General features: G+C 42.8%; 1 protein-coding gene across 1 annotated transcript; it reads right to left on the bottom strand.

Annotated features, from left to right (window-relative positions):
* Positions 1–588: 588 nt before the first annotated feature.
* tacr1a (tachykinin receptor 1a) lies at positions 589–16375 on the bottom strand. Its single transcript, XM_042102237.1, has 5 exons — positions 15667–16375; positions 10790–10972; positions 3699–3849; positions 1676–1872; positions 589–1011 (listed from the first exon to the last, which is right to left on the bottom strand). Exons 1-5 carry the CDS (start codon positions 16065–16067, stop codon positions 669–671), a joined length of 1275 nt encoding a protein of 424 aa, XP_041958171.1. The 5' UTR covers positions 16068–16375; the 3' UTR covers positions 589–668.
* Positions 16376–17518: the final 1143 nt, after the last annotated feature.

The raw sequence follows: 17518 nt of genomic DNA, 5'->3' as shown, positions 1-17518 counted from the left end.
CATGGAAAACATTAAATGATAACAAAGTTGAGAGTAATGTACACAAATCCATGGTGTTTGCTGCATTTGAGGTCAGTGGTTTTGACACACTCTTCTTCAGTCAAAAGCACTTTGAGTGAGCTTCAGTTCACAAGCTGCTATGAACAGGCAAACTGCAGTTAACAGTTTGAAGCCTAGCAGCCAATCGATACTGTAAAATATACATTCAGACAATGGAGGTCCCATTGCACAAACCAAATGGTGTGCAGCGTGTAAATTGGGGATTATGAAACCTATGAGCCAGACTGCTGTGTGTGTGTGTGTGTGTGTGTGTGTGTGTGTGATTCATCAATGGCCACAGGAAATAATGTCCAATAGCTTTAAATCTACGCAGAGAAGGTGACTGTGCGATAGTGCCCTTGGTGAAACGATCCTGCCCAGAAACCAGGGCATGCTGTTTCAGCAGAGTTCATCGGACATGCTGGCACACGGGTGATATGCACAGCGGCATGAAAACACACACACACACACACACACACACACACACACACACACACACACAGACACAGACACAGACACAGACACAGACACACTCACAAACAGTAAGTCTGACAGTCAGTGGATGAGCAGAGCTGGGGGGGGGGGGGTGAGGAGAAGAGAGGAGGAGGAGGAGGAGGAGGAGGAGGAGACTACTCAGGCAGGTTGTTGCTGGAGTAGAAGCTGGAGGTCTCCGACACGGTCTTGGAGATGCTCCGTGACGAGGAGCCGTTGGAGGCCAGGTCAACTGAACTCCGGCGCGCGGCCGCGACTCCCCCTGCCGCCGCCACCGCCGTGCACACGCACGCTCCTGCCCTGGGGTCCTTGTCGGTGCCCTGCGGCAGCACCGTCGACATGGTGGTCTCCATGCGGCTGGTCTTGTACATGCTGGTCTGTGTGTGCAGGTAGCGGGTGGACTTCATCTCCAGACCCTCATAGGCGCCTTCGGGCACAAACGGGCACCAGCGGAACGCTTGCTTGAAGCCGGCACGGAACCTACAAAACAAACAGGGCAGGGCAACGGCAGAGGAGGACGGTATGGGTTAAAGATATGGAAATCCTCTCCGGAATTTTGTGTCGACCGTTTTGACCTTGCCAATTAGCACAATTCGTGCGTCAGGAAGAGGATCTAACACACACATGCTGGCTCAGGAGATGGATCCCCTTATCACTGAGCCAGCAGCTTTCTGTTGTTAGTTCGACCTCACAGACTCACATAACTAGCATTAAGTTCTCAACACATAGATGTCGCAGGATTGTGGGTGCATTGAATGTAACCTTGAGAAACTCCTATCTGTCTCCAATAACTTTCAATTGCTTGTCTTATATAATTCTAACTTTATGGATACAATACTCTCTAATTTAATTCTCACGTAATTGTTACAATACATTCTTGCTGCACTCTGATAAGCTTAGTGGATATCACAGTTTTAAGTCTGCAAAATAATACAGGGAGATATATTGGTGCAAAACAGGTGGAATTATTTGGGTATGCTGTCATCCATTTCACAAATAACATTATATTTAACATGACAATGTCACATTCAGTGTTATCAATTCAAAATGCACCCTGAGGAAAACCATGTGGCTCTTTCCTGGTCATGCGATAGCGTGACAGAGAGAGGGCTCCAAATGCTTCTTGTTCACAGTCTGAGATTACCTGTCGTTGAGACAACAGTAGATGATGGGGTTGTACATGGTGGAGCTCATGGCCAGCCACATAATGGCCAGGTACACCTGCTGGATGAAAGTCCTCTGCAGCAGGCTGGGGAAGAAGTGGCCCAGGAAGAAGTAGACATGGAAGGGCAGCCAGCAGACGGCGAAGGTGCACACCACCACAATCATCATCTTCACCACCTTCAGAGAGAGGTAGACATGGAAAAAGAGGGAGAGATGAGGGCGGCAGAGAGATGTACCTAAAAGCGATTTTTTTTTCCCCATTCTACTTTTTTCCCAGCCTATCATTCTGACTCTTATGATATAGTCAGGTCAATCAACTCATGGATGAAATCGCATGTGTTAAGTGCACAGGTAGAACCAAATCGTGGTAGGACTTTACTACCTTAGCTTATGTGAATGACAAGTGAGTTGCTCTGTCCTTCACCTGATCAATACTATCCAGTTTACATCTCTCTTTAGGAAAGCCATGACATTAAGATTAGTGTGGAGTTTGGAGCTCTAGGATGAAAGCGTGAGAATCTTACAGCACAGCATATGGTCAGTCCATACAGTTAGGAGGCCGGATGGGGAGCTCACACTTAGTCATCAGCATGAGCATAGCTAAACAGGTGCCTTGCTGAGCTAGCAGAAGGTAGACAGAGCCCATGGATTTACAAGGCAAAGCCACCGCTTTGAAGTCTAGATGCATTCTGACAGATTTGGTAGATTCTAACACAAGCTTTCTGAGCTATTGCAGCTCTATTCTGCTAGCACCTCATTTGCCCTTTGACAGACTGGGTAATTTGCTTGCCTAAGACTGCTAATGTGCAAATTATTGAATGCTAGTAACCAATGCTTGAGAAAGGAGGGAGACAACCTCTTGTGATGAAACTGCATGAAACATACGTTACACATTTGTTTTAAGGTCTCTATTCAAGTTTCTGAGCGTGTGTCCATGTAATACAAGTCTTCCTCACCATAACTTTAAGGCTTGTGGTATAAAAGGCGTAGACAAAGCCTTCAGCTTTTGAACATGTGAGTTTAGTATTAGATTGAAACAGTAAGTTAAGGAGTTATGGTAGCCATGAGTCAGGTTGAAAATAAAACTGGGCTTATTGGTGTGAGATTTCAAATTGCCACCCTGTGAATGAATTTGTCATTAAGACACTAATTGCACTGTGGAATTGAACAATGTTCTGCATTGGCTAAACAGTGGAAAAGTGCCAATGTCTGGTGACTAATGTGCTCTTGTTCCAAACTCAGCAGCTAAAGAGCATTCTTCCGGACAACTGCCTAAATTGTGTTGTCCGTTAGCCTTGCCAAGGTTACACTGCAGTAGATTTACAGATCCAGTTGGCACACTGTGCTACAGGTAGTGGCATTAAAATAACCTTAAGGTCTATAAATGGAGAGGTAAGCCACATAGATAACAAAACAAAAGAGAGGTTATTACTGGAGTAGGATAATGAGGATGCATATTAGTCTTGAGCCTAGTATTTTATTCTAGGCTGCCTTTGTAAGAACTGGCTAGGGATGACAGATGAAAATGTGAACACTGACAGTTAACTCCGGCTTATTATATATTTTTTTGTCTGCCAGTTAATGAGCATTGTCAATCAGTTGTCACTATTCAGAGTATCATTTTTAATTGTAAATGTAGAGTTAACATTGATGCAACATGTGTACTTTTTACTTTTACGAGACCATGGGCTCCCTTGAAAAAGAGATGTAAGATTGATGGGGCTCACCTGGTAAAATAAAGGATAAATAAAAAAAGAAAATAAACAAAAATGTCTCCTGTCTCTTGCTGTTCTGTCTTTCTTTTTAGCTAGGTCTACTCTGTGCCCATCCACAGCCTGTTTTGGGGTCTCTCCGTCTGCTGTCCTGTTTATCTCTATGCAATCAAGTCCAGCTGACTTTGGGACCTCTGCTTTGCTGTCTACCTCTTTACACAATCATGTACTACCACAGACAGCTTAGAGGATTGGGGCCGCTGCCCAATCAATGGGTCCAGACATTGGTACCTTGCGCTTGGCAGTAAGCTGCTCCTTGTAGCGATCGGACGAGTCCCCTGGGATCTCGCTGGCCCACAGAGTGAGCCCGACCTCTAGGTAGGCACAGCCCATCACCAGTAGGGGCAGAAGGTAGATCAGCACAGCCAGCAGCACATAGTAGCTATAAGAGATAATAAAGACAGACAGAGAGAGAGAGAGAGAGAGAAAGAGAGAGGGAGGACAGAATGACAGATGCAGAAGACAAGGGCATACCTGTCAACATTTAGCTTTCCAAAAACGGGAGATTTTTTTTCGGGGGGGGGGGGGGGTCAGTGTTTATACCGGATCTGTGTTTGCATATTTAATACGTTTCATACACGTGTTTCAACTGCATTTCGGTCGTTACTTTTACCTTACCATTACCTTACGCATGCCAGTATCCACCAGCTGCCTGCCTGCAGCCTACTTCCAAAACTCCAAAGCTGCTTGCTGTCAGATTTGGTTCCGAGGGAGTTCAGTGTATCAACAACACTTAATAACAGTTTATGTGATGTGTTAATCAATTAAATTCCCAACAATTTCACAACAGCTCTGGAGTAGGCCATTCATCTAGCCTGCTTGCTTACGACGAGACTCAGGCTGCGCAGTTGGCACCCGCTTCCTTATTTGGGTTTTGAGTTGCCAGGTTTTAGCCTATGACAAAACGGTTGAAATTGAAACTAAGTGATCGTGTATGTGTAGCGTGTATTTCATAGGCCTACACAATCTAGCAACCTGAATGCATCAATGATTTTAAAATGAAGTTTGATGGCCATGCAAATTACGGGAGTTTTCCGGGAGAAATAACAAAACGGGAGGGTGCTGGGAGATGACCTTGAAATACGGGAGAAACCCAGGAAAAACGGGAGTGTTGACAGGTATGGACAAGGGGACAGACCCGGCGGCAGACACAAATTCACGGACGGGCATTACACCTTTCCAGGGGGGGCACTGGAACTTAAATTGATCACGGTAGTTTAAGCTTACACTTGACAAAACATTCCAATATGAAAATGTAGATGCAATTGTTGCAAATGGTGCAGCTCCTTTAAGAGAGCCCTGTGCGCAGGGATGGAGAGAGAGAAAGCGAGAGGGGATATGTGTGTTAGAACTGAGATGCGTGTGGAAAAAGTAGACGTGCTGTTGAGACTGGAGCTAGTCATATTCAAAATAATGCAATTTTCAGATAGAGTGTTAGGGAGTTAGCCCCGAAGTTACGGATAACTTCGGCCCTGGAGTGGTAAGCTCCCTGTTCTCCGACTAGGTCAGAAGAAAAAAACTGTAAAGGTTAACGCTATCAAACAAACCCAGAAACTACTAGGCATACTTCTACTAACTACGATATGAGATATAGCCTACCTGCGAGCCGATAAGCTGTATTTGTCATCGGATGACAGGGGTTAGTGCAGAAGTGAAGTAGACTGCGTAACCTCCTCTCCATTTAGGTGATGGGCTTACCTAATGTTCCTGATTGATTAGCTACGGAATAATACAGATTTTACCAGTTTTATTTGCTACTTGCTAGATTGACAAACGTATAGGCTAGGCCTACATTTAATAAGTGTTCAAAATCAATCTATGGGATTGGGGTTGGTTGGAGCAGCCAAACTCGTTCAGGGCGGGCACGGATGACTTCCAGGACGGGCCTGGCCCCCCAAAGCCCCCCCATGCCGCCGGGACTGCAAGGGGAGTAATCACACAAAGGGAAATGAGACATTACTGAAATAGTAGTTAGACACAGAACATTGCTATGCGATGAATGCCTTTAATAAGGACTATGCAATTACATTTGTACTGAAAGTATATTAAACTGTGATTAGTGTCTCAATTGCTCACAAAGACTCTCTGAAGAAAACCTGCACAGCTGCAACTAATTTCTAAACTGAACACCACAAACAACATGCATCAGAGTAGACTGTGAACATACTTTCCTCTTCACTCTCACAGTGATACGTCACATGGGCTCATTCATTGCGTGCCAAGCAAGAGAACATGCCTGACAGTGACAGGCTAATTGCAACTTATTTAAGGCTGATTCAGCTGTGGAAACGTAATTATAAATAATGAACTTCATTTCCCTGCTGTAGAGCTTCCTGGATGTATATATATGGTGCAGAAATGAATGTGTCATAGAGGCACATCAGGAGTGGGTGGTGTGAGTGTGCACAGCAGACAAGACAAAGAGCACTTTGGACGGAGTCTCTTCATTACAGTTTTCTAGGAAGAAGTAAGATTGACACATCCAATATACTGTAGGGCAATAAAAAGCAAGCAACTCACAATCAGAGTTATGTACCAGGGCCAGGGGCGTGGGACTGGGGGGTAAAACCAGTACTGATTATTAGGGCCCCAAGGGGAGGGAGGGTCCTTGAAAAGTCTGGAATATATTTTTCTTATATTTATTATGGGGGCCCATCAGGACTGCCTATGCATAGGGCCCATGATCTTGTGCACCACCCCTGTCCAGGGCCACTTTGAATTTGTTTTTCTATTGATGCTCTTTCATGCATTCATTCTGTGTTTGTTGTGGCCATGAGATGGCAATCAATTTAAACAAAGTGTAAATTAATACAGTGGCAATGACCCTCAGATTAGGGTTATCAACAAAATAAAAAATAAAAATTCAGGAGATGCATCGGAAGAAAAACAATATTTTCTATAATCACAGAAATTGGCTAACACGTGTTGGTAATTACTGTTCGAATGTTGGGGAAATAATAGTACAAATAATCCTCAGCATTAAGTTGAAAATAGAAATCATTATTGTCCACTCCTGTGGAAATTCATCTTCGGCCCCATCAACATATAGCACACACAAAGAAGACACCGCAAGTACAACACACAAGACCCCATAGGTTAACGTGTAGCATGACATGGAAATGTGCAAAAAAGGCAGATCTCAGTCAAAGCAATAAATAAATAATATAAGTTAGTCCAAAATATCAATGCTTCAGTGGGAGTGGGGAAGTATTAAAAGTGCATAGTGAACACCTGTGGAGGGAAATGAATCTTCCTGCCTGCATCCTTAGAGTTTTAGAGCTTCCTTGTAATATGACATCAGGTATGATATAGAGACTTTTGTGTAATGGTGTGATATAGCTGCTATTAGTGATGCAACAAGCAGGAATACAACATCATGTGGTGTTAGCATATCAAGTGGTGTGTCGTATTAAATATCACTGGGGTCATGTGTTTTTTACGGTTTTTATCACAATCAAATGGATATTCAAGTAGACCATTTTTATTTGATGATTTTCCTAAGTGCTAAAGGGATTAACTCGATTCTGACTGAAGTAGCTAATTAAAACAATAAGTCAATTTTCAAATGGAGAGTGCAGCAGAGAGAGGAAACGGACGACCTCTCTCTCCCACACTATACTCTGGAGGTGAACCGTTCTTTCACTCGCCTCCAGGCGGATTGCCCGCTGGCACCAGCAGGCGTTTTAAAAGATATTTTCCTTTCCGTAAAATGCAGCCCGCGTGGACTGGCAAACCCTTGCTGTGCCCATTTTAGAGGCGTGGGAGGAGGATGGAGAGACATAGAGATGCAGAGCATATAGCAACCCCGACATGGGATGCCCCTCTTATCGCCATCACCAGCAAAATGTGCATGCACCCGTGCAGTGAGTTCCTGGTTCCACAGGTACCATTTTTACCCACAAATACGTGTGTGTGTGTGTGTGTGTGTGTGTGTGTGTGTGTTTGTGTTTGTGTATGTATAATTGATGCATATCATTTTGCATTAGTAATAATTCTCATTTTTAGTTGGAACAAAAACCCATAAATCTGTTGTGTTGGTTTCCGACAGCTGAATTACAGGGGCAGTCATTTTACTTAAAGCATGTGTTATATCAGGAGTCTATTACTGTCCCTTGTGTAATACTGATAAAATAAAAAACACCAACTTCCACCATACCATAATACTACATAATGCAGGTTTGTTTACCTCAATTACGAAGACATCTCTAGACAGACTGGCACTGACTGATAAAAACAACATGTTGGAGAGGCGAGGTGAAAGCATAATGAACAGACTGGAAAGACCTGGTGGCTGCTCTGGTGGCGGCTGGCTGGGATTTTATGGCAATTTGCAAAAATCAGTGCTACACTGAGTACCCTGCCTTAGCATGCCCAATGAGGTTCTCTCTCTCTCTCTCTCTCTCTCTCTCTCCCTCTCTCTCTCTGTCTCCCTCTCTCTCTCCATCTCTTTCTCTGTCTTTCTCTCTCTCTCTCTCAGTCTCTCTCTCTCTCTCTCTCTCTCTTATGGACACATGGCTCTGCTCTCCCACTCGGCTCTCCTGCCTGCCCGCCTACTGCTTCCGAGTGGATGGGGTAGGGAGGGAGGGAGGGGAGGGGGAACGGGGCGCCCCCAGGTCACTGCAGAGGCGCTCTGAGGGATGTTGATGCGCCGCACTCAAGGCACTGGCTCCGACTCGAAGCTGTCAGCGCTCGCTTATCAACAAACTCCTGTCACGCGTCTGCTGGGCCTTGGCGGGGATATCACAGGCAAGATATTGGTTTTCCTTTAGTTTTTTTGCCATGTTTTATCCCATGCTGCCACCAACGTTACATGCTTTCTAGAAACTTGTTTTCGTGCTGGTGCAGGAGGGTGTTCGTACACAGCCTTTGCCTAGGCTCTGCGGTTTGCCTGTATTGAGAGGGAGATGAATGAGGTGGCAGAGATAGCCTGACACCCTACATAATGCGGCATGACTTGCCAGAACTGTTCAAAGTCTCTAAAGTTACCAGTCAGTGGCTGAGGGGCATGAGTGTGTGTGTGTGTGTGGTGTGTGTGTGTGTTTCTCTGTGTGTGTGTGTGTTTGTGTGTGTGTGTCTGTGTGTTTGTGTGTGTCTGTGTGTGTATATATGCACAACTGCGGATGAGTTTAAAGAAAGGAACAGAAGATGTGTTTTAAGAGAAAAAGGCCAAAAAGTGGAATGGGAGGCAAAGATGTGTGTGTGTGTGTGTGTGTGTTTGTGTTTGTGTCTGTTTGTGTGTTTGTGTGTGTGTGTGTGTGTGTGTTTGTGTGTGTGTGTGTGTGTGTGTGTGTGTGTGTGTGTGTGTGTGTGTGTGTGTATAAGTATGTATGCAGCTTTCAGTTGCATGTGCTTTTGGACCAGTGTGCAAAGGAGTAAGTGGGAGCCTGTACTGTATGTGTGTTGTGAGCATGTATGGCCAAGTTACAAGTTACTAACCAACCCAGGCATGATTTATAGTCAATGACCTTGTGTCAACGCAAGCTAATGTGGTCAATATGAGCAGACAGACACAGTGGCCCCTGTTTGGCCCTGGAGTTCCCCCAAATCAGACATGTCCATTAGCTTTCATCCCACACACACAGATACCATCATGAATCACACACACACACACACACACACACACACACACACAAACACACAAACACACACACACACACACACACACACACAAACACACACACACACACACACACACACACACACACACACACACACACACACAAACACACACACAAACTGAATTACTGTAGCTCACAGGCTCAGCCCACTTAACCCATAAGTGCAAGTCATTACAGTTTCATTAAAATAGTAATAAGTACAAGAGCTATTCCAACACGGACAATGTTTTGTCTTGCTGCTATTTATTGCAAACAATCAACGTGTGAAACCTAGCCAACAGCCAAACAATGACACTCCGAGACAAAATGGTGGAAGCACAGCAGATGCTGCATTTATAGACACCTGTGGTGTATATTCGGAACTGTGAAAAGCAGAATGGAGTGGTTTGTGTGTGTTTGAGAGAGAAAGAGAAAGAGAGAGATAGAGAGAGAGTGAGAGTGAGAGAGTGAAGAGTTGTGTACTGCTTGAGGATCAGACAGAAGGAGACATACAACATTGCACACGCTGAAAATTTACACCTCGAAATTTACACCTCAAACTGTCACTGAGCTGAACTGTGCTTTTAAAACTATCCATCACACGTGTCAACATGCGCCTTGGTGTATTAATAGAGAAGATCTAAACAGCTGTGAGAAAAAGAACAAATGGCATTCCATCTCATCAAGTCACTGATTCACAACAATGATAAAGTGGCCCATGGCAAAAACAACAACAACAAAAAAAAAAACTGTGAGGGGGGAAAGGTGAAAGATGGGCGTTTTACTTTTGTTTTAAGGTGTAAGATGTAAGACACAAGATGTTTTAAGATGTTTTAAGATGTAAGACACTACACAGCCTAATGAAGGAAGACAGGTATCAAAGGAAGATTTCACACAGGTAAGGCTTCTGTATTCCTCAGCCTCTGAAAAAAAACCTTCCTTGATGAAAGAGAACCTTCTCTGTCAGTATGCTGAGCCATCAGTGGGTTTAATTTCATTCCTATTTCCGTGCTTCAATAAACGCAGATATCACATGTTCACCGGGCCCTATACAATATTACCATGTGTTGATTTTCCAATTCCACTGCAGACAAACACAGACTGGAACGTATCACTAATGGCTGTTGCTTTTGTGGTGGATGATCATGCGTGTCTCATATGGTGAGAATTGATGCCTCTAAATTAAATGCATAAAGCAAAGGCATTGTACTCATTCAATTCATGCTTATTTATTGCTCATGATAAATGGAATGAGATTACACTTAATGAGAGCACTCTGTCTCTTTTAAGAAGACTGCAATTAAAAAAATAAACAACACACCAAAAAAAGAAGAGAGATTTCACTTAACAGAAGAGCTGAAGGCTGCAACATATATATCATTTTAATTTAAGCAGCTCTATATATTGTTGAGGACAAAGTGAGACTAGAGTCAAAGGGACATTTGTCTTGAGTGCCTAATTGATTTACAAGTTCATTATACAGAGTAATCTCACTTGTTTATGGAACAGTTACTTCAAGTTAAGTGTTGATTCACTACAAGGCTGTTTAAGGAAACATCTAGAAGGAACAGTTTACCTTGGTTATGTCTATATTCATACAGTACACTCTGTCGTTATGCACTTATAAATGTATGACATTTCTTTTCCATCAAGCGGAAATCAAATTCTACCATAAGAACATGTCTGAGAATCTAATAAAATGCAGTCAGAAACCTGCAGACTCACATCTTCTCGATGTAGACAGGCCAGTCGATGTAGCACACCACACGCGTTGGGAAGTAGTCAAGGTCCGAGTAATAGAACTGGGGGAAGGCCAGCACGAGGGCCAGGACCCAGATCACGCCGATGACCACCATGGTCTCAGTGGCAGTCATCCGCTGTTTGAGGGGATGGATAATGGCCATGTACCTGTCCAAGGAAGGAAAAGGCTGTTCAATATGGCATACCACACCACACCACAGTGGCAGAGAAGCATTTTGATTCATACTCATACTCAGATTTGTCTTTTTTTTTCAGTACTGTACTGGAGCTCTTTGCTAATGAGGTGTCTGTCGACATATTCTACACTCTGACCACCTGCAGATTTGCGCAAACTGAAGGGGTGAGGGAAAAGCAGGCGCCCGCTGTTGTGAGAATGAGATTGTCCTGTTCACAGGAAATTGAGTCGAATCAAATTTATGTGTCAAAATAATGTGATTTACAGATGGTGGCCTATAGGCTTATCTCTAAAAGTTTCAACTCAGCTGAAAGTTATATCCAACTTACAGTATATAACCAGCAGAATCAATTGTAGTTTAGAACCATTCATTTCAATTGATGCAGGCCTTGGCCAACACCCAGCCCACGTCTTGACCGTATTGCACAAATTGTCGGTCTGATAACTGGGTATTAACCCTGACGTCAGTCTGACAAGCCCATTTCTCCAAAGGAGCTTTCAGGAGAGCTGAACCTGTCAGTTGGGAAATGGACAATGCTTGCATAAGAGATCAGATCAAGTGGCGAGAAGAGAGAACAACGTCGCAAACAGGACAGGAGTCAGCGGTGACAACCTCGCCACTGACTCAATAGAGCGTAGAGTAGTCAGGAGAAGGAGATGGAGTGTGATGACAGTCAGCTGGGACCACGACATGAAAGCACTCCGAGGACTTTGAGGGCTGGGACAATTTAATCAGAGCTTGTTTGATTCAGGGAAGTGTGGAGACGAGGAGAGAGGCTAACGGGTAACAGTCAGGGCGGGGGAGAAGAGATTCGGCAGGTGACAAGACTCACGACAGATGGCCCTGAGAGATCAGGCCTCAGTCCCATAGAGGCCTATAGATTCTGTCTGGAGAGTGACGATAGAAAAGTTAGCAGGGAAAAGCGAGGAGGTATTTCTCCACAAACGACAGGTGGCTAATTGCCCCTGGATGAGGACATTTTATGGTTGTGTGGGCACATAATTGCCACGCATTGCTGGTATTTCAACAGTGAATAAGCTGCAAGTTCAGTTGAGGATAATGTGGTCAGGCACTTTCAAGGAATCCTTACACCGTCTGTACACAGCCAAGATGACAATTCCTTTACACCTTTGACTTTCTGAATATTTGAACAAGGATCTAAATGAGAAATTGGTACGTTTTGGAGAATAAAAGCACAATATTGTTAACACTCCAATAATGAACTGTAGCACGACCTCATCATTGATTGAAGATGTGGGCTCAGATTCTAAAATTGTCTATTAATGTCTGTCCTGTTACCTTTATCAAATTCTTGGCTGATTGAACATTAGCTGCCCCTTCTCTGGTCTGAACCACACTTGTGGTCAGAGGGGTGACCTGGAATGTGTCCAGTCATAAGTAAGTAGAGGTAAACAGAGAGTGACTATTTAACGTTTAAAATATCTAACAGGCATCTTCTAAAGCATTAGATTCAAAATGCCATGAAGGGGAAATAATAAAGGAATTACTAAGTAATAATCTCAATCCATCATGCATTTTCATAAAGCTCTACTTTTGCTGAAACAAACCTCAAAACTGAGACAAAGTTGCTAGTGGATATCATTTGTTGATCTGATGCATGATGGATGAACCTTTGGTAAAAGGTAGATAAAAAGCACTTTATTGAGATGGAGAAAAGACTGAATTGGACATGGTTTTACTCCATATAAGAGGAACATAAAACTAAAAAGATGCATATAGCAGCAAATGTTAGAAGGGCATTTTCCATGCCCTCAAGACCTAGAAAAAAAAACAAAGAACAATCCCACAGCTCAGTGAGATGCACGGTAGCTATAATGGGCTACAGGGAGGGAGTAATCAAGGAGTGAATGCTAACAGCTTTCTTATTTTTCATTTTGTCTGGGTCGCAAAATGTCATTATTGTCCTTGGTTTCCATGGCTCTGTTGCCTCTACAGGGGGGTTAGTTTTGAAAGGATTTTGATTTTCTTATCATTGTGTCAAACAAGCCAAAAACAAATTAAGTTATAAAGGGGCCCACGGTGTCTTTGTGTGTTGGCGACGCTGCAGAATCATTCATCAGATTTTTCAGACTGTTTTTATTCCTGCACCACAGCAGTGCCCCTTTTTATTGAGGAGGTGGACATTTCCCCTGACAAATGCAAAGTAAAATACCCTCTTGTGGCAATAGTACCTGGACACACAATCCACTGCTGAGGCCATCGATCTCCTGTGTGTGTATGGTGTGTGTGTGTGTGTGTGTGTGTGTGTGTGTGTGTGTGTGTGTGTGTGTGTGTGTGTGTGTGTGTGTGTGTGCATGTCTTTGTGTGTGTGTGTGTGTGTGTGCATGCATGTCTTTGTGTGTGTGCATTTGTGTGTGTGTGTGTGTGTGTGTGTGTGTATGTATGCTGAGGAAACTGAGGAAACTAGAGGGTAAAAGTGAGCTTCAGTATCGTCATCATTGATCTGAGCGGCGCCACATCAGTGCATGAGGCTGACAACTGCTATTCACATGAGGAGGTGACGGCTTCAGGGCTATTTGCGAATGTGAGCAGAGCTGCGTGTGAGATGGTGAGATGATGACTCAACGGAGGTGGCGGTGGCAGCAGCAGATGTTGGATCTGGGGGAAAGCTGTATTAACCATGTTAGCAAAGGGAATATGGAAAGGCTTTGCAGAGGCATGGCCAATTTCCATAGAGGCTTTCCTCTGAGCTCTGAAAACAAAGCAAACATCTCGAGCCAGCTTGAGACAAACAATAAAACAAAACAACAAAATGAAAGCCTTAATTCAATGAGGATATAGGCTATGTTATTTTCCTCAAATAAAATCTAGTTAAATTAATTAATTTCAAAACATGGGTATTGAAACACATCATGTAACCAGGAGTGTAGTGGTAAAATAAGAGTTGGGTAAACTGAGGTGAGGTAAGGTGGAGTGCGCCATGCGGTATCGGATTTTTAAAAGGCATTCAGAACATGTTTGATGATGGTGGAGGTTATTGTCCAATGTTTATAACAATACCAGTGGTATTAAATGGTTCCTAGAGTGTTGATGAGTGTGCAATTGGTGAATAAACTCTTTTGAGAGGTGGATAACCTCTATTTCTGAAATTTCAGAGGTGGATAAACTGTGTTTACTTGCGTTTAGCCTCCACTACTGTACATCCCTGCATGTAACTATAAATGTGATATGGTTCTTAACAGATGCTTTTTTCTAAAGCGACTTAAAATGACATCAGTTAACATTCCAATAAAATTCAAATCAACAGTGTAAACAGTGCAATTAGTATAACCTAAATAATAATAACAATAAAACAAGATACCAATAGACTAAATTATATTTAACAGAATTATAACATAAACATAAAGTACAAACAACAACTCTTCAAAAATTGATGTATGAAAAATGTATTAGTTCTTAATACCTAACTCTGATATGTCACTGATGAGTTTAGAGGGCTGGATGTCACACTGACTTCCAGCATAATATAGACCCGATGAGGGACCTGCTGCCTCCTGCCATCTCATACCGTATCTACCCCCCAGACTCAAACTCCTAGGGGTAATTACATTTTTACAGTGTCGCAAAGGTCAAGTTTCTGCAATTGCACATAGGGAAAAAGGGGAAAGAGCTGGTGAGTTATATCCTATTGCCTGCTGCACCAACCGTCAGAGGGTAAAGGGGAAATTTGAAAATGTTGCTGGGCTGTAGATCACTGCATCTAAGCAAAGTCTCTCTTTGCTGGTTCTCAGTGTGGGACTGATTCAGTGCTGTTTACAATGAAATATGGGGTTCCTCTTCCTTGCTTTTTTCTTTTAAGGCAGATATCAACATTAATCAGGTACAATTGATCAAGTGATGCAAGGCACAGCTCAAGTCAAAATGTGCACCTGTCCTGCAAGAGTTTCCCCAGTGCCTGGCTTTATCTGCTGTGTAATTCATTTTCACCATGTTAAGGGCAGACTGTAAGCTGTCTCAGACGTCCGTGCCAACAAACAAATGGCTGTGCGCACACAGGACACTCCTTGCATACAGAGTGAGAATTTCTCTTATAGCCTTGCACAGTAACCAAGCCATCACTATGATGAATCGAGTGTTACTAGATGGATGACAAGCAGTCACTAGCAACAATGTTGGAGGTTGAACGACAGGTAGCTGTGCATCCATACAGTACTTTGCTTTGGCTTCCCATGGGCATTGGTGAGCTCCTCTGAGCATCTCATTTCTGCTTAACATATTGTGCATGTCAAAGATGATGGGTTGGCTCACGTAGAAGCTGGCATGTTTGCTCATGCAAATGATTATTAATTATTTAGCTCTAATTTGCTTGCATACAAAAATAACAGTCCATCCATCACTTCTGAACACATTGGCACATACATGATTGTCATTAATGAGATTGGCATGCAACATGATTGTCATTAAATTACACAATGTGGAATGAACTCATTGTCCTTTTTTAAGCAATTTGCAACTTCCATGTAAGATAGATAGCTAGATAGATAGATACTTTATTGATCCCCAAGGGGAAATTAAATATAAATTCAATTCAATGTATAACAGCAGAAAATCGTCTATTATATTCTGTTCTTCTGTATTCTGAGCGTCCGGGTAGTATACAATAAAAATAAAATAAATTCCAAGAATATTTTACAAGACACTTACCTGTCTAAAGCAATTGCTGTCATTGAATAGATACTTGAAAAAACTGCGGCAATTGGAAAGAAGTTGTGGAACCGACAGTAACCCAAGCCAAAATACCAGTTATTGTGCGCTCCATAGATGAAGTTGATGACAGTGTTGAAGGCTGACATAGATGCTTCGGCAAACGCTAAGTTCACAAGAAAGTAGTTTGTCACAGTTCTCATGCGTTTGTGTGCCAGTATGATCCATATTACCACTATATTTCCCACAACGGATACGATGATGATGATGCTGTAAGCTAGTGCCCAAAGAGCCACTTTCCAAACGGCTTGCACAAATTGGTTCTCATGATTTGTGTCATTTGTTTCCGATGACTTAGTCCAGTTGCTTGATGAATTAGTTACGTTGAAAAGTGGATCCATTTTCCCAGTTACACGTTTGAAATCATTAGGCTACTTTGGTCCTCTTATTATTTGCACCAAATGAACGATAATTTGCTTTTAACACCCAACATGGCAAATGCTAGATTCCTGACATCATGACTTTCCATAATTATCTGTAGCATATTATAAAGAGCAACATCATAACTTTGCAAAATATCAAAACTTTTGCACACAGAAAGACAGCGTCGTAGACAATACTCTTCAGTATTTTCCTCTCGTAAAATGCGATAGGGTTCCTTTTTACGAGACAACTGTTCCTCTGCCAGCTTCAGGTTACCGACCGCAGCATGCTTCTCTCTCATCTGCCACCACTGCCAACGCCAGGTTACGGCTGCATCCACTCTCTCACGTCACCAGTTGAGGTCCGATACCGACGCAGCCTATGAAAAACGCCAAGGACGTGCGTCGGTGTGAGAAAGCTGCTTTTCTGACTGCTGGTAGAGCGTGGAAGAAAAACAGAATGCATTTTGCCTTTTTCGTGCATCCCCAAAAAATTACCAATGTCTTGCTGCTTAAAAGAAGAGCGTTTCCTTTTGCCCCTCTCCTCTTCAGTTTTTAAGGACGGGTGGGGGGGAGCTGATCATGACCGAATAGTCTATGATAGCCTATACACATTGACTTGTAGGCTATTTTTCTTTTCACTGTTAGACCAGTATAGCCTAAGTTTTCATTTCACCCTTAATGAATATTTCATCTGAAGATTTTCTACTTCACTCACACGGACACCGATCAATAGGCCTATCATCATTGATTTCATTGACATCATTGACACCACCTGGCGGATTTTTGTTGAACCAACTCTAATCGGCGCAGTTACAGCATGCAACTTTTGTAAATAAGTAAAGAAATACAATAGCCCTGTGCAACATAGATAGGTTACTTGTTTTCACTAGTCCCTAAAAAAGATTTCCTGACAAATGGCATATTTGCCATTGCAAAGCAAATATTTCTAAGCCCGCCTTGAGCAATGATGCAACAACAGCATTGGGCTGGCATATGGAATTGCCATAATAATCATCCCCATTCACTATTTATCCATTCATTCAAAAAGGCCCACTGGTGAATCAGACCTGTGCAGTTCCATAAATAATATTTTACAGGTCAGAATCAGATGTTAGGTGGCATTTGTCATTTGTTACAGATTTTTATTTCAACAGTTTCACTGCACATATTCAGCATTACGTCATCCAGTGAGTGTTGTGTAACTAAAGTGCTCTTGGTATTTCTTGTTTTTGAGTGCACTGTGCAAATATTATTAATTATTTTATTGATATAAAGCTGACAAGTGGGATAGGTAGCTTTAGTGATAGGCCTATAGAAATGTGGCTTTTGTCAGCACAGTCTTTGATGTATGACAGACACCAAGACACATGCTGACTGCTCCATATCATAGTATATCTCCACTGCCATCAAAACGTGTTTAATTAAAC

The sequence above is a fragment of the Alosa sapidissima genome, chromosome 8 (assembly GCF_018492685.1).
Source record: "Alosa sapidissima isolate fAloSap1 chromosome 8, fAloSap1.pri, whole genome shotgun sequence".
In the NCBI taxonomy this organism is placed as follows: domain Eukaryota; kingdom Metazoa; phylum Chordata; class Actinopteri; order Clupeiformes; family Clupeidae; genus Alosa; species Alosa sapidissima.
Note: the sequence above shows the minus strand (reverse complement) of the source record. Positions and strands in the feature narration are given on the sequence as shown.

Excerpts from the sequence above, each read along its gene's own strand:
- tacr1a (XM_042102237.1), bottom strand. The coding sequence starts at position 16,067 with ATGGATCCACTTTTCAACGTAACTAATTCATCAAGCAACTGGACTAAG. Across the intron at positions 10,973-15,666 it reads ACAGCAATTGCTTTAGACAG|GTACATGGCCATTATCCATC; the intron begins GTAAGTGTCTTG and ends TTCCTTGGACAG. Across the intron at positions 1,012-1,675 it reads TACTGTTGTCTCAACGACAG|GTTCCGTGCCGGCTTCAAGC; the intron begins GTAATCTCAGAC and ends TTTGTTTTGTAG.